The sequence below is a fragment of the Lycium ferocissimum genome, chromosome 10 (assembly GCF_029784015.1).
Source record: "Lycium ferocissimum isolate CSIRO_LF1 chromosome 10, AGI_CSIRO_Lferr_CH_V1, whole genome shotgun sequence".
NCBI classification, from domain to species: domain Eukaryota; kingdom Viridiplantae; phylum Streptophyta; class Magnoliopsida; order Solanales; family Solanaceae; genus Lycium; species Lycium ferocissimum.
This window is the reverse complement of record NC_081351.1, coordinates 35,815,590-35,826,871: the sequence shown is the minus strand read 5'-3', so window position 1 is coordinate 35,826,871 and position 11,282 is coordinate 35,815,590. Positions and strand designations below refer to the sequence as shown.

General features: G+C 37.7%; 1 protein-coding gene across 1 annotated transcript; it reads left to right on the top strand.

Moving 5' to 3' along the window:
- Window positions 1-10,545, top strand: LOC132033639 (uncharacterized). Its single transcript, XM_059423669.1, has 23 exons — window positions 1-89; window positions 207-270; window positions 547-1,182; window positions 1,907-2,148; window positions 2,276-2,350; window positions 2,435-2,569; window positions 2,891-3,009; window positions 3,091-3,396; window positions 4,605-4,692; window positions 4,808-4,913; window positions 4,999-5,112; window positions 5,804-5,967; window positions 6,062-6,182; window positions 6,389-6,613; window positions 6,695-6,885; window positions 7,083-7,250; window positions 7,336-7,441; window positions 8,445-8,582; window positions 9,031-9,192; window positions 9,272-9,472; window positions 9,574-9,768; window positions 9,850-9,921; window positions 10,039-10,545. The coding sequence occupies exons 2-23, from the start codon at window positions 223-225 to the stop codon at window positions 10,189-10,191; spliced, it is 3,765 nt and encodes a 1,254-aa protein (XP_059279652.1). The 5' UTR covers window positions 1-89; window positions 207-222; the 3' UTR covers window positions 10,192-10,545.
- Window positions 10,546-11,282: the final 737 nt, after the last annotated feature.

The following is an 11,282-nucleotide window of genomic DNA, read 5'->3' as shown; positions in this document are numbered from 1 at the left end:
TTTCTGTTCTCTCTCTCTCTTTCTCTAGATCAGATTTTGCTGATTTTTCTTCTTTCTGCAACACTTTCTTGGTCCTCTGTTACATTCTGGTAATGTTGTTGTTTATTCTCATGTATAAGATATAGTCTTTTTGTTGTTTTGCTTTTTAGTTAAGTGATGCATTGTGATTTTTTCTTACTGGGGTTCTTGTTTTTTTGATTACACAGGCGATTCCAGAAACAGATGTTCACTGAGGGTCTTGATAATAACGCCCTCAAGTGGGTTAGACAGGTCTCTTTTCTTAATTCCCTCATTTTTCTGTCCCCTTTATCTTTTGGTTCTATTTGGGTTTTGTTTTGTTTTGACCTTTTGTCTAAGTGGGGTTTCACTATATTCTTGAAATTTCAAATTTTGAAGTTCAATTTTATGATGTCAGATTTTCTTTTGTCCTGTTGTGTGACTGACTCTTGATTTTAAATTTTGAAATTCAGCAAATGATGTGACGTTTATGAAGTGGTTGATTCTTGATTTTTGTTGCATTGTTTGAAAATTGAACTTAAAATTCAGGGTTCTGGGCAGCAGACAAAGGAAGTTCCTTACTCTAATTCAAGCCAAAGATCAATTCTTGATCCTATTGGCACCATGAGAAATGGCAGTCGCAATGTCGGACTTCCACCCCCTTCCAAATTCCGGAGTGGCCATTTATCAGGGGTTATTCCTGTATCTAGAGTTATACCTGGAGATTTAGATTTAAGTGCATCAGCTTCTGATAATGACATGAACACTGATTCGGAAGAGGAGGTTTACGGGGGGAGATACTCGTTGGATTCATCGCCACATGATGATAGAGTTCCTAGTACTACTGCAGCTACTAAGAGATACTATAATCTCCCACCGAGGCGTGGGGCCCAGTATGCAAGTGATAGTATGTATTCTGATGATGTTAGTTCGTCGATGGAGACGTTGGGGAGAGGCCGTGGACATGTGGTGGATAGATTGTTGATGAGAGGAGCTAATAGATATCCGATTGGAAGTAGTGTTTATACTGAGGAGGAATCTTCTGATTCTGCTGCAAGCTCTGAGTTCTCCTCCACCCAAGTTGCGACAAATAATGGAACGATTCCACGATCAACAAATTATGCATCTGTGGGGTATGCATCCAGCGTTCCTTCGAAATTGAATGCAGGAAACAAGACTCAAAAGGTATTAATTTGCTTTAGCTATGTTTCAAATTGAGTTTCCAATTGTTAAATTAATGTATTCTTCGAAAATGGAGTTACACTGAATTATGCTACGATGTTATTATCCAAAATTGAATCAGTCTTTCAAAGATATCCTCTTAGGAACATATGGATTATTAAAAAAGTCCTTTTAGGAATATATAATATAATGTTCCTCACTAATGTTACTCTTACGCTAGATTCTGTGCATTGTAACAGTGCCGATGAATCATTTTGGGTATTTTTGTTACGATATTCAAAGACTTCTTTAGTGGCAGAACTGAACAACATAAAGTAGTTAACATAAAGCATGTTAAATGGATCATCAAATGCATCATATCTTCAATGATATCTGACTATTGGATCAGCTGGATAAATTTCCATATTTCTCATGAATGTTCCTAGTAAGCTTAGCAGATTTACAACCACTGAAAATTGATGAGGATCCATGTTTAGTATAAACTTTTGAACTTGCTGCTTATTACGGCCGTGCTTCATTCTACTGGCATAAGATTAATGTTTGACGGAAGAATAGTCTGATTAGCTATTATTGATGGCCACATTTTCCTTTTCCAATTTGCAGAATGTTTCTCAGTTGAATTAATTTGTTTTACTTTTGCAATGGAACTTTTCTCATGTAGCACGTGGTTCCTCATATCTTTTAGAGAATGTCCACACTCGTGTGAAGCTAATTCAATCGCTTGCAGGATATGACCTCTGGGAATTTACAGAAGAAGGTCGCTTCTGATGAAGATGTTCCCAGTGCACCTCCATTTTGCGGTTCTGCTGCTGAAATCAAAGAAGTTGATGAACGGATCCCTGCCTCCAGCACAGCTGATGTGCAATCTATGGCAGAAGATAGTGGTCTCTCAACTATGGCAGATAGTAACATTTCTTCTGGCATAAATCACCAGGTCAAGATTCCAAATCATTCTGACTCACCTGTGAGGTTTGTTCCCGAACCAGTTACAAAATCTAAAGCTACATCTTTTTCATGGGCCTTATTAATGCCTTTCTTCTTTGAAAGCACAATATTTCCTGAATTTCAGCTTATATATATTACACCTGTTTTTCAGGACGACTGCTGCTGCTGCAGAAAGTGGAGGGCCGTCAGGTTCTTATCCTGCTCGCCTTCCAACTTTTCATGCCAGGTATCGTTACTGGTAACACAAACAAATTTCCAATGTATAGTTACTCCTCCAGTATTATCAGTGATTAATTTCTATCCAATACAGTGCACTGGGCCCATGGCATCGCGTGCTTGCTTATGATGCATGTGTTCGGCTTTGCCTGCATGCTTGGGCTAGGGGTTGCATAGAAGCTCCGATGTTTTTGGAGAGTGAATGTGCTCTCCTAAGGAATTCCTTTAGGTCAGTTTTTTCTCCTATTGCACGCTATTGAGCAGTTGCTATGATCTTTTCTGGTTTAGTGTCATTTTGAGACTAAATCTATAACACACACTGAGATGTAGAAGGAAAAAAGGACAACGGTTGAGTAAAATTTTTGGCCACCAGCTAAAACTGAATGATTTGATCACATTCTAGCAGTAAATCTTGATGGAAGTGTTTAACCTATATATTGTGTGCATGTAGGCTTTTTGTGTTGTACCTTTGTAAATGAAGAACTCATTTAATCATGTCTGTTTTTCACTTTCATGGCTAAAAACTCTCGTCTCCTATATGGATTTACAGGTTACAGCAAGTTCTGTTGCAATCAGAGGAGGAATTAATGGCGAATCGCTCTTCCGAGCTTCCTAAGGAAGCGGCTGCCCCAAAACCTAAGCAAATGGTTGGGAAGATGAAGATCCAAGGTAATCCATGATATTTACCTGTAATATTTCTGGGTAATACTACTGAAGATTCTCTCTTTAACCTTTTTTCTGATTTTGCAGTTAGAAAGGTTAAAATGGGCCTGGACCCACCAACCGGCTGCAGTTTTTCTTCCTTAAAAACACCAAAAATAAAGATGGATTCTGTTAGATATCACCTATCCAATATGCGGTCATCAATCTCTTCCGGATGGCGAGCGATTCGCAAAGTCCATTTTTCCCCTCGTGTGCCTGCAAATGGTTCCTTCTCGCGCCAGAGTTTGGCATACATGCAGGCGAGCACCCAATATATAAAGCAAGTTTCCGGACTCCTGAAAATTGGTGTGACATCTCTCCGCAGCAGTCCATCGTCTTATGATGCTGTTCAAGGTAAAGAAGTTCATGTCTAGTTCATTGCTCTTGAATGTTGATTCTTGTATTGCTAGTTTAGGTATCACTCATCCTGTAGCTCCTTGTCACTTTTGACCCATTGGAGATAAAGTAACAACTTATTGTTCTAAGCATTTAGTTTCAGCTGTTCCTGACAAAATTATCTCAACATCCTCATTTATTAAATGGATAAATTATCAAAAATCTATCCATTGTAAATAGTTGTTTCACTTACAATATGGACATGTTAATCCTCCTTAATCATCAAGTATCAGGTATACATTCATAAGACTTTTGTATTATCATAGTATGTGAAAGAGATTCATTCTTGTTTAACATCATTTTTCCAAGATGACGAAATATTCTGTCTATTGTGTGATTAGTCTGCTTTTTACCATATGAATGATTTCTTTACCTGGTCCCTCGCACGTCATATGCCTTTTTTAAGGAGGTAATAATTGTATTCAAAGAGCACTAAGTTGGTGCTGCAATAGTATTTTCATCCGTAGCCCCGAAATCCAAACACACACACACACAGTGTATCCCTGTCCTATTATATTTACCTCATCATTTACATATTCTTCTTTTACACCAAAATGATTATAGCAAAAAACAATTCAGTTTGATCTTCTTGAGTTCTCTCTTTCAATATTGTCTGCAAAATGCTAGCAGGAATGGTATTCCAGCACTTTGCTTATTATTTGTCCATTCCTGAGCTGTTCCAATAGTTTAGAAGGTTGTAGGGAGTAGGAGCTGCCTCGCATAACCCACTGAAACCCCGTGATGGTCAAAATAGCTGCCATATCTGAGATACACCCCTGCAGTGCAAAAATAAACGGGAGATGGTTTCTGATTCTATTTCTAACCGCGGTGTTTGGGCCAGCTTGCCCGCAGATATTTTACAATATTAATTGATGTTAACAAGCTAACAAGACTAAAACTGCAAAAGGAAATAAATTGCCAGTTCAAGTTGTTGCATTGTTCTCAATTAAACAGTGGGTCTGAAATAGTTGGTCTTATGAGAAAATTGTATGTATGTGACCTTTCTTTAGTCCTATTCACATTTCATACTCTCTCACTTTACATGGGTATGTGTGGCACAAAAATTCTGTGACCATAGAGGCACTTTATTTTTACTAGAACATATAAAATATAATGAATCTGTTTGCTATATGTTATCTGACCCAAGAAACCTAATATGTGATCAGAGACATACTATTGCTTCTTACGACTAAAAAGTTCAATGGAAGAGGATGCTATCAAAATGCAACCTGGATCAGGCGAAACCCACATTTTGTAAGTTTTTCTTTGTCTGTCATCCTATTTTCTTTCTATTGAATTCTGTTACATGCATCTTTTGTCTTTGAAGAACTGCTATAATATTTGGATTGTGATGTGAACATCTTTACAGCTTTCCAGATAGTCTTGGAGATGACCTAATTGTTGAAGTCCTGGATTCCAAGGGAAAGCATTATGGCCGTGTCCTTGCTCAAGTTGCCACCATTGCTGAAGAACCGGTAAACCTGTCTGAATTCAACTTAGTTATCGACTGCAATTATTGCTTCAGTTAGCTCATGATGCTTACAGTAAAGTCTCATTCAGGGTGAGAAACTACGATGGTGGTCTGTCTATCGTGAACCAGAGCATGAGCTTGTTGGCAAAGTGCAACTCTTTATTAATTACTCAACAACATTTGATGAAAATAGTCATCTTAAGGTGAGTTCTGTCATGTTTACAAGCATTTCTACAACTGAAGGAAGAGTAAAGACTTGTTTCTCTGCATCGGCTTCATGTAATTTATGCTTAATGAATTGCTTCTAAAGTTTGTAGTTGGAGAGGGCAAAAGAGCCAATAAGAATGCAAGATAAGCTTATTTTCGAATCAGTATTTGTGGACTTCCGTGGAAGTTGGGCGTGTCTTCCGCGCCCCCCCCCCCCCACCACACCCACCCACACACACACACATTTAATTACAATGATATGAAGCTGACTTGTTTATTTCCTGTGACTGCATATTTAAATGATATTCCCAGGACCTCTGTCGTTGAATTCATGATTGATAATGCATTCCTCTTATTATCTTTTGTTATCTTAGTGGAGTTCTTCAGTGGAAATTTATATATGAACTTTTATTTTCTGGCCATTATATATGTAGGCGTTTGGACATGCGATTTGAAACCATGGTTTGAAATCAGCTTTTGGACATGCGATTTCATCTCATGGTCTCAAACCATGGGATGAAATCCCAAATCATCCAAAAAGGCATGATTTGGGGTTTCAAACCATGTCCAAACGGCAATGCTTTGCTGTGACATCCCCTGCTCAAAATGTATGGGGAGAAAATGAAAGCACAATCACATGTAACAATTTTCTGTAATCTGACACTTTTTGGTTTCTTCCAATCATAGTGTGGTTCAGTTGCAGAAACTGTTGCTTATGACCTGGTACTTGAAGTTGCAATGAAGATTCAGCAATTCCAACAAAGAAATTTGACACTACATGGTCCATGGAAATGGTTACTCACTGAATTTGCATCATACTATGGAGTTTCTGATGCATACACTAGATTAAGGTACAATACATTTACATTTGCTTGTTTTAGGCGCTGGAGGAGTTATCTGCTTCCTTATTGTGTGCGTAATAATTTTGCAACATCAATTGTGCAGGTATCTTTCATATGTAATGGATGTCGCAACACCAACTGCTGATTGTCTTACAGTTGTGCATGATCTTTTGTTGCCTGTAATAATGAAGGGCCGTTCTAAGAGCACCCTTAGTCATCAAGAGGTAACACTTGTAAACAAATTGAATCTGATATATTCCCTATTGCAGATTGGACATTGATGCTGTTTTGTGTCTTTAAGATTCCAAGTTATTCTGTGACTTCAAAGTGCATTCTACGTCTGTGTTTCTTTATAAGAGAATGGTCTACAATTTGCCCACATATATGTCATAAGTACTAACATTGCACAGTGTTTGCTTGCTACTTACAGAATCGTATTTTGGGGGAAACTGAGGACCAGATTGAACAGATTTTTGCATTGGTTTTTGAGAACTACAAGTCCTTGGATGAGTCAACACCATCAGGGATAATGGATGTCTTCAAACCAGCTACGGGGGTTGTACCACCTGCACTGGAGCCTGCTGTTAAACTATTTTCTCTACTTCATGACATATTATCTCCTGAAACTCAGAACACACTGTACAGCTATTTCCAGGTCTGGAAGCTGGCACATATCTATCTCTATATATCATCTGTTGTTATCTGCAATTTTTGGCATAAATATTTGATTGCACAGGCTGCTGCTAAGAAAAGATCAAGACGGCACTTGACAGAGACAGATGAATATGTCAGCGGGAATAATGAAGGACTCCTGATGGATGCTGTTACCGTGTCTACTGCTTATCAAAAGATGAAGTCACTCTGTATGAATATAAGAAATGAGGTTTTTACTGACATAGAGATCCACAATCAAAATATACTTCCAAGGTATTTCTAATTTCTAACTATACTATTACATGTGCGTTTCTCCGTTCATGCATAAAACCGCGAAGCATTTTCTTGTAGACGAGTCTTAGGTGCATTTCTTGTACAATCAACAAATTCCATACCAAGTTTTTTTCCATTAGTTGTCATTTCTTGCAACATTCCCAACCTCTTCAATGTTTTCAATTCTCTGTGTGCAGCTTCATAGACTTGCCAAATCTTTCTTCAGCCATATATAGTGCAGAACTTTGCTGTAGATTGCGTGCATTCCTGATCGCTTGCCCCCCTGCTGGCCCCTCTCCCCATGTGACTGATCTTGTCATTGCAACAGCAGATTTTCAGAGGGATCTTGCCTGCTGGAATATTAAGTAAGTCTTGCCTCATAGGTGCACCTTTTAATGCATAAGATCTATATGCTAAATGGTGTATTTTTTGGTGAAATGACCTGTGCAGACCCGTTAAAGGAGGAGTTGATGCAAAAGAGTTGTTCCATTTGTATATCATCCTATGGATCCAGGATAAACGGCTCTCTTTGCTGGAATCTTGCAGGCTTGATAAGGTACTAACTGAGGCTTTCGCAGGCACTGTTTTATACCCTTGGTGAAACACATGTATCTACTCTCTAGTATCCCGCCATTGTGATGAACCACATCTCATATGATCTGTGTTTGGTGTGATTATTTTCCCGGATAGCAATTCATTTGCATCAAACTTAGCCTCCCACTTGGCATAATCTTGCACTGTGCTATATTCTTTTTATTGATTATTCTAATTTGCATTTGATCTTTTGGATTGAGCTGGTCAATGCCTTTTCATTAAACATGCTTGCAGCTTCTCTATTATGCTGCGCTGTGCATTTAAATTCGCAATCTAGGTCCTTATCAAAAATAAAATTCGCAAGGTAGGCAGAGGCTGGATGTAGATTTCAAATGGATCCAGGAATCAAAGGGATGATATGTTAAAATCTAGATTAGGCTTCTTAATTTTCAGTAGCCTAACAGAAGCATAGGAGGAGCTTGAAAACATTGAGTCTTAATTTGGATGTCAAGATACTTGCTAGAACGCTTTTCTTGATAATTTTGCAATGAAGTTAAGGAGAATCAGATTGATTTTATTGCATTGGGTGTGTTTGAGAGGAAAATGAAATTTTGAAATAAGAAGAGAGTGTAGAAATCATGCACTCTGTGCAGGTTTAATTTGGAGGTAAGTTTCTTATTGTGGAAGTTTTCAACTTACTGCTTTCCAGAAGCAATGCAAAAAATTTAGCAACTAAACAGACCTTGTAATTTCTAATAACTAAGGTTTAAATTTGTTGCTTTTTAAAAAAAAAAAAAAAATTTTGAAGATGGGCCAATTCGTACATTTAGCAATGGGGGGATCTTAGTTTGTTTTGCTTGCTTACATGGAAAGAAAATTTGACTATTTACACTACTGGCAGCTTTCTTAGTTCTGTTTCAAGTAATCTAGGAGTTCTGTTATCATTGGTTTTCACTTTCTGCTGATCTGCTCTGTCCTTCATACTTCCTGGTTGGTGCTGAATAATGGGCTCCATTATCCCACAGGTTAAATGGTCGGGAGTGAAAACACAGCATTCAACAACCCCATTTGTTGATGAAATGTACGAGCGCCTGAAAGGAACCCTAAATGACTATGTGATCATCATCTGCCGCTGGCCGGAATACACATTTGCATTGGAGAATGTATGTCCCTGATTTTTCTTGTTTCTCTTTTACTACTCAGTGCACGAAAATGGTTTTGGGGGGAGGGGGATTTTTCGTCCACCATTTGCTGAAAAGCCTGTTGCCTTTTTTTTTCTGCCCCATTATAAACGGTCAAAAGGGTTAACTGACTAAATTGACAGTGAAACAGTAGTAACTGGACATCACTTCCCCGGTGCTCTCATTATCTTTCTTCTGTTTGCCAGAGTTGATTTATTTATTAAACTTAGAAACAGGACTGGTATATTTATACTTCCATATTGTAACATTCTATGAAAAGGAAAGAATGTCGGGATTTTATTTTCTTTCATTTTTCTCCTTTCTCGCTTCATTTTACATTTTATTCATTTTTTGGTTATTTGAAACTAGCTATTTTGTTTTATAGTTAACAATTTTTTATTTTTTTTTAATCTCTCTTGTTGTCATAAAGGCCATTGCTGATGTTGAGAAGGCAATTCTGGATGCATTGGAGAAGCAATATGCAGATGTGTTGTCTCCGTTAAAGGAGAACTTGACACCCAAGAAATTTGGCCTCAAATATGTGCAAAAACTTGCCAAAAGATCAGTTTGCCCATATATTGTGCCAGATGATGTAAGTATCCTTGTTTTTCTGCCCTTCATCACTTTTTATATTTCATATATTTAGGCCTGAAACACGTTCCTTCTTTCAGCTGGGCATTCTTTTGAATTCAATGAAAAGGATGCTAGACATTCTGCGACCAAAAATAGAGCAGCAGTTTAAGTCCTGGGGTTCATGTATCCCTGAAGGAGGAAACACTGCACCTGGAGAGCGCCTGAGTGAGGTGACGGTGATGCTTCGATCTAAATTCAGAAACTATGTGCAAGCAGTCATTGAAAAGCTTGCAGAAAATGTAAGTTTGCTCTACATTTTGGTTAAATCTAAAGTTAAAAGGAATCCACGCAGATAGGCTGTAGACCGATTACTAAACAATTATCACTTTTCCTCCTTCAGACGAAGCTGCAGAACAACACAAAGTTGAAGAAAATCTTACAAGATTCCAAGGAGAATGTCATAGAATCAGATATAAGATTTAAGATGCAGCCGTTGAAGGAGCAACTTACAAGTACCATAAACCACCTTTACACCATATTTGAGCCTAACGTATTCATTGCAAGTTGCCGAGGTTACTGGGACAGGATGGGACAGGTTAGTGTTGGTTGAACTTATGGTTGACAGCTTAGTGTTCATTTTCGTGAGAAAATTATTATTAATTTCACTCGTTTGCAGGATGTGCTGAGTTTTCTAGAGAGTAGGAAAGAGAACCGGGCTTGGTACAAGGGCTCGCGAATTGCAGTCTCTGTAAGTAGCAACATTTCATTTTGCTAGTTATGAACTATAAAGTTTATATCACTATTCTAGGACAAAGTGAATTCAATTACTATATGTTTCATCATTTTATGTACTTGGCATTTGCAGATCTTGGATGATACCTTTGCCTCTCAGATGCAGCAGCTTTTAGGCAATTCGCTTCAAGAGAAAGACCTTGAGCCACCAAGGTCCATTCTTGAGGTGCGATCAATGCTTTGTCGGGATGCATCTAATAACAAAGGATCAACTTACTATTACTAGATGTAATTATGTATAGATGTCCTATTCATTTTAATTCTTTTGTTTCTTTTTTGTTCCGGAAACGAAAATTGAAGGGTGTCATAGCCATAGCCTATAGCCTATAGTCTACAGGTGGATTCGCCTCGGATTGGGGGAGCATGTAGGCGCTGTTTGGAATATATATCATTAGAAGATGTGCTCTCTTATGGTTTTAGGCCTGCTACAAGAGAATAGGATATAGTATCTCATACATAGTCATTTTTGTTGTGGAAGCAGGTGACTCTACTGCTCCAGCTGTATTAATAATATAAGACGTATAGTTTGTAATTCACATTTTGTCTATATCTAGATCATGTTAAGTATCTTTTCCGCATATATTGCGTTCTTCCATGATGACTCCATCTACACAAGTAGAAGCATTCAAGAATCACTTTGACAGTTCCTACTTCAATTTTTCGACACTCATTTTGTTAACTGATTTAACTGCAATACTTATTCAAAGATGGACAAGTTGGAAAAGCTTCGGTAGTTAACACTTAATGTCTCGGGTAAGAAAGAGAGTTTAGCGTACTATCCAAAGAACCTTTAAATAAGGGGATTCTTCCCATTAACTGAAGCTCAGAGTCTGACAAAGTTTTTTCATGATTACATAAGAAGCAATTCATATAAAATCCCAATGGAGATCATAACACTTCTTGCATGCAAAGCATTGGAATTTTGAGTCTGAAATAACATGAAATGGGTGGCTTAACATTAAATAGTTCATCATGAAGGATGAATCAGGCTTGGATTTCACATTAAGAAAACGACCATTGTTCAAAATTATATAAAGAGACAATTATTAATACTCACAGGTATCCCAATAGAAGCAACTCTGAAATTGATTAAGCAAAATACAAAAACTAAGTATTAAAGTTGGACCCATGGCCCTCCTAGAATCCTTAACCGTACCTAATGTTTTAAATGGCAGAGTATTATACAAATTACAATTAAATACATAAATTTAAAATTTATAACTAGAAGCAACTATGAAATTGACTACAATTTCCTAAGCAAGAAGAAAAAGAACGAAAAACCATTAAATATTGACCTATGGCCTTCCCCGAAATCCT

Excerpts from the sequence above, each read along its gene's own strand:
- LOC132033639 (XM_059423669.1), top strand. The coding sequence starts at position 223 with ATGTTCACTGAGGGTCTTGATAATAACGCCCTCAAGTGGGTTAGACAG. Across the intron at positions 3,010-3,090 it reads TGGGAAGATGAAGATCCAAG|TTAGAAAGGTTAAAATGGGC; the intron begins GTAATCCATGAT and ends CTGATTTTGCAG. Across the intron at positions 3,397-4,604 it reads GTCTTATGATGCTGTTCAAG|AGACATACTATTGCTTCTTA; the intron begins GTAAAGAAGTTC and ends ATATGTGATCAG.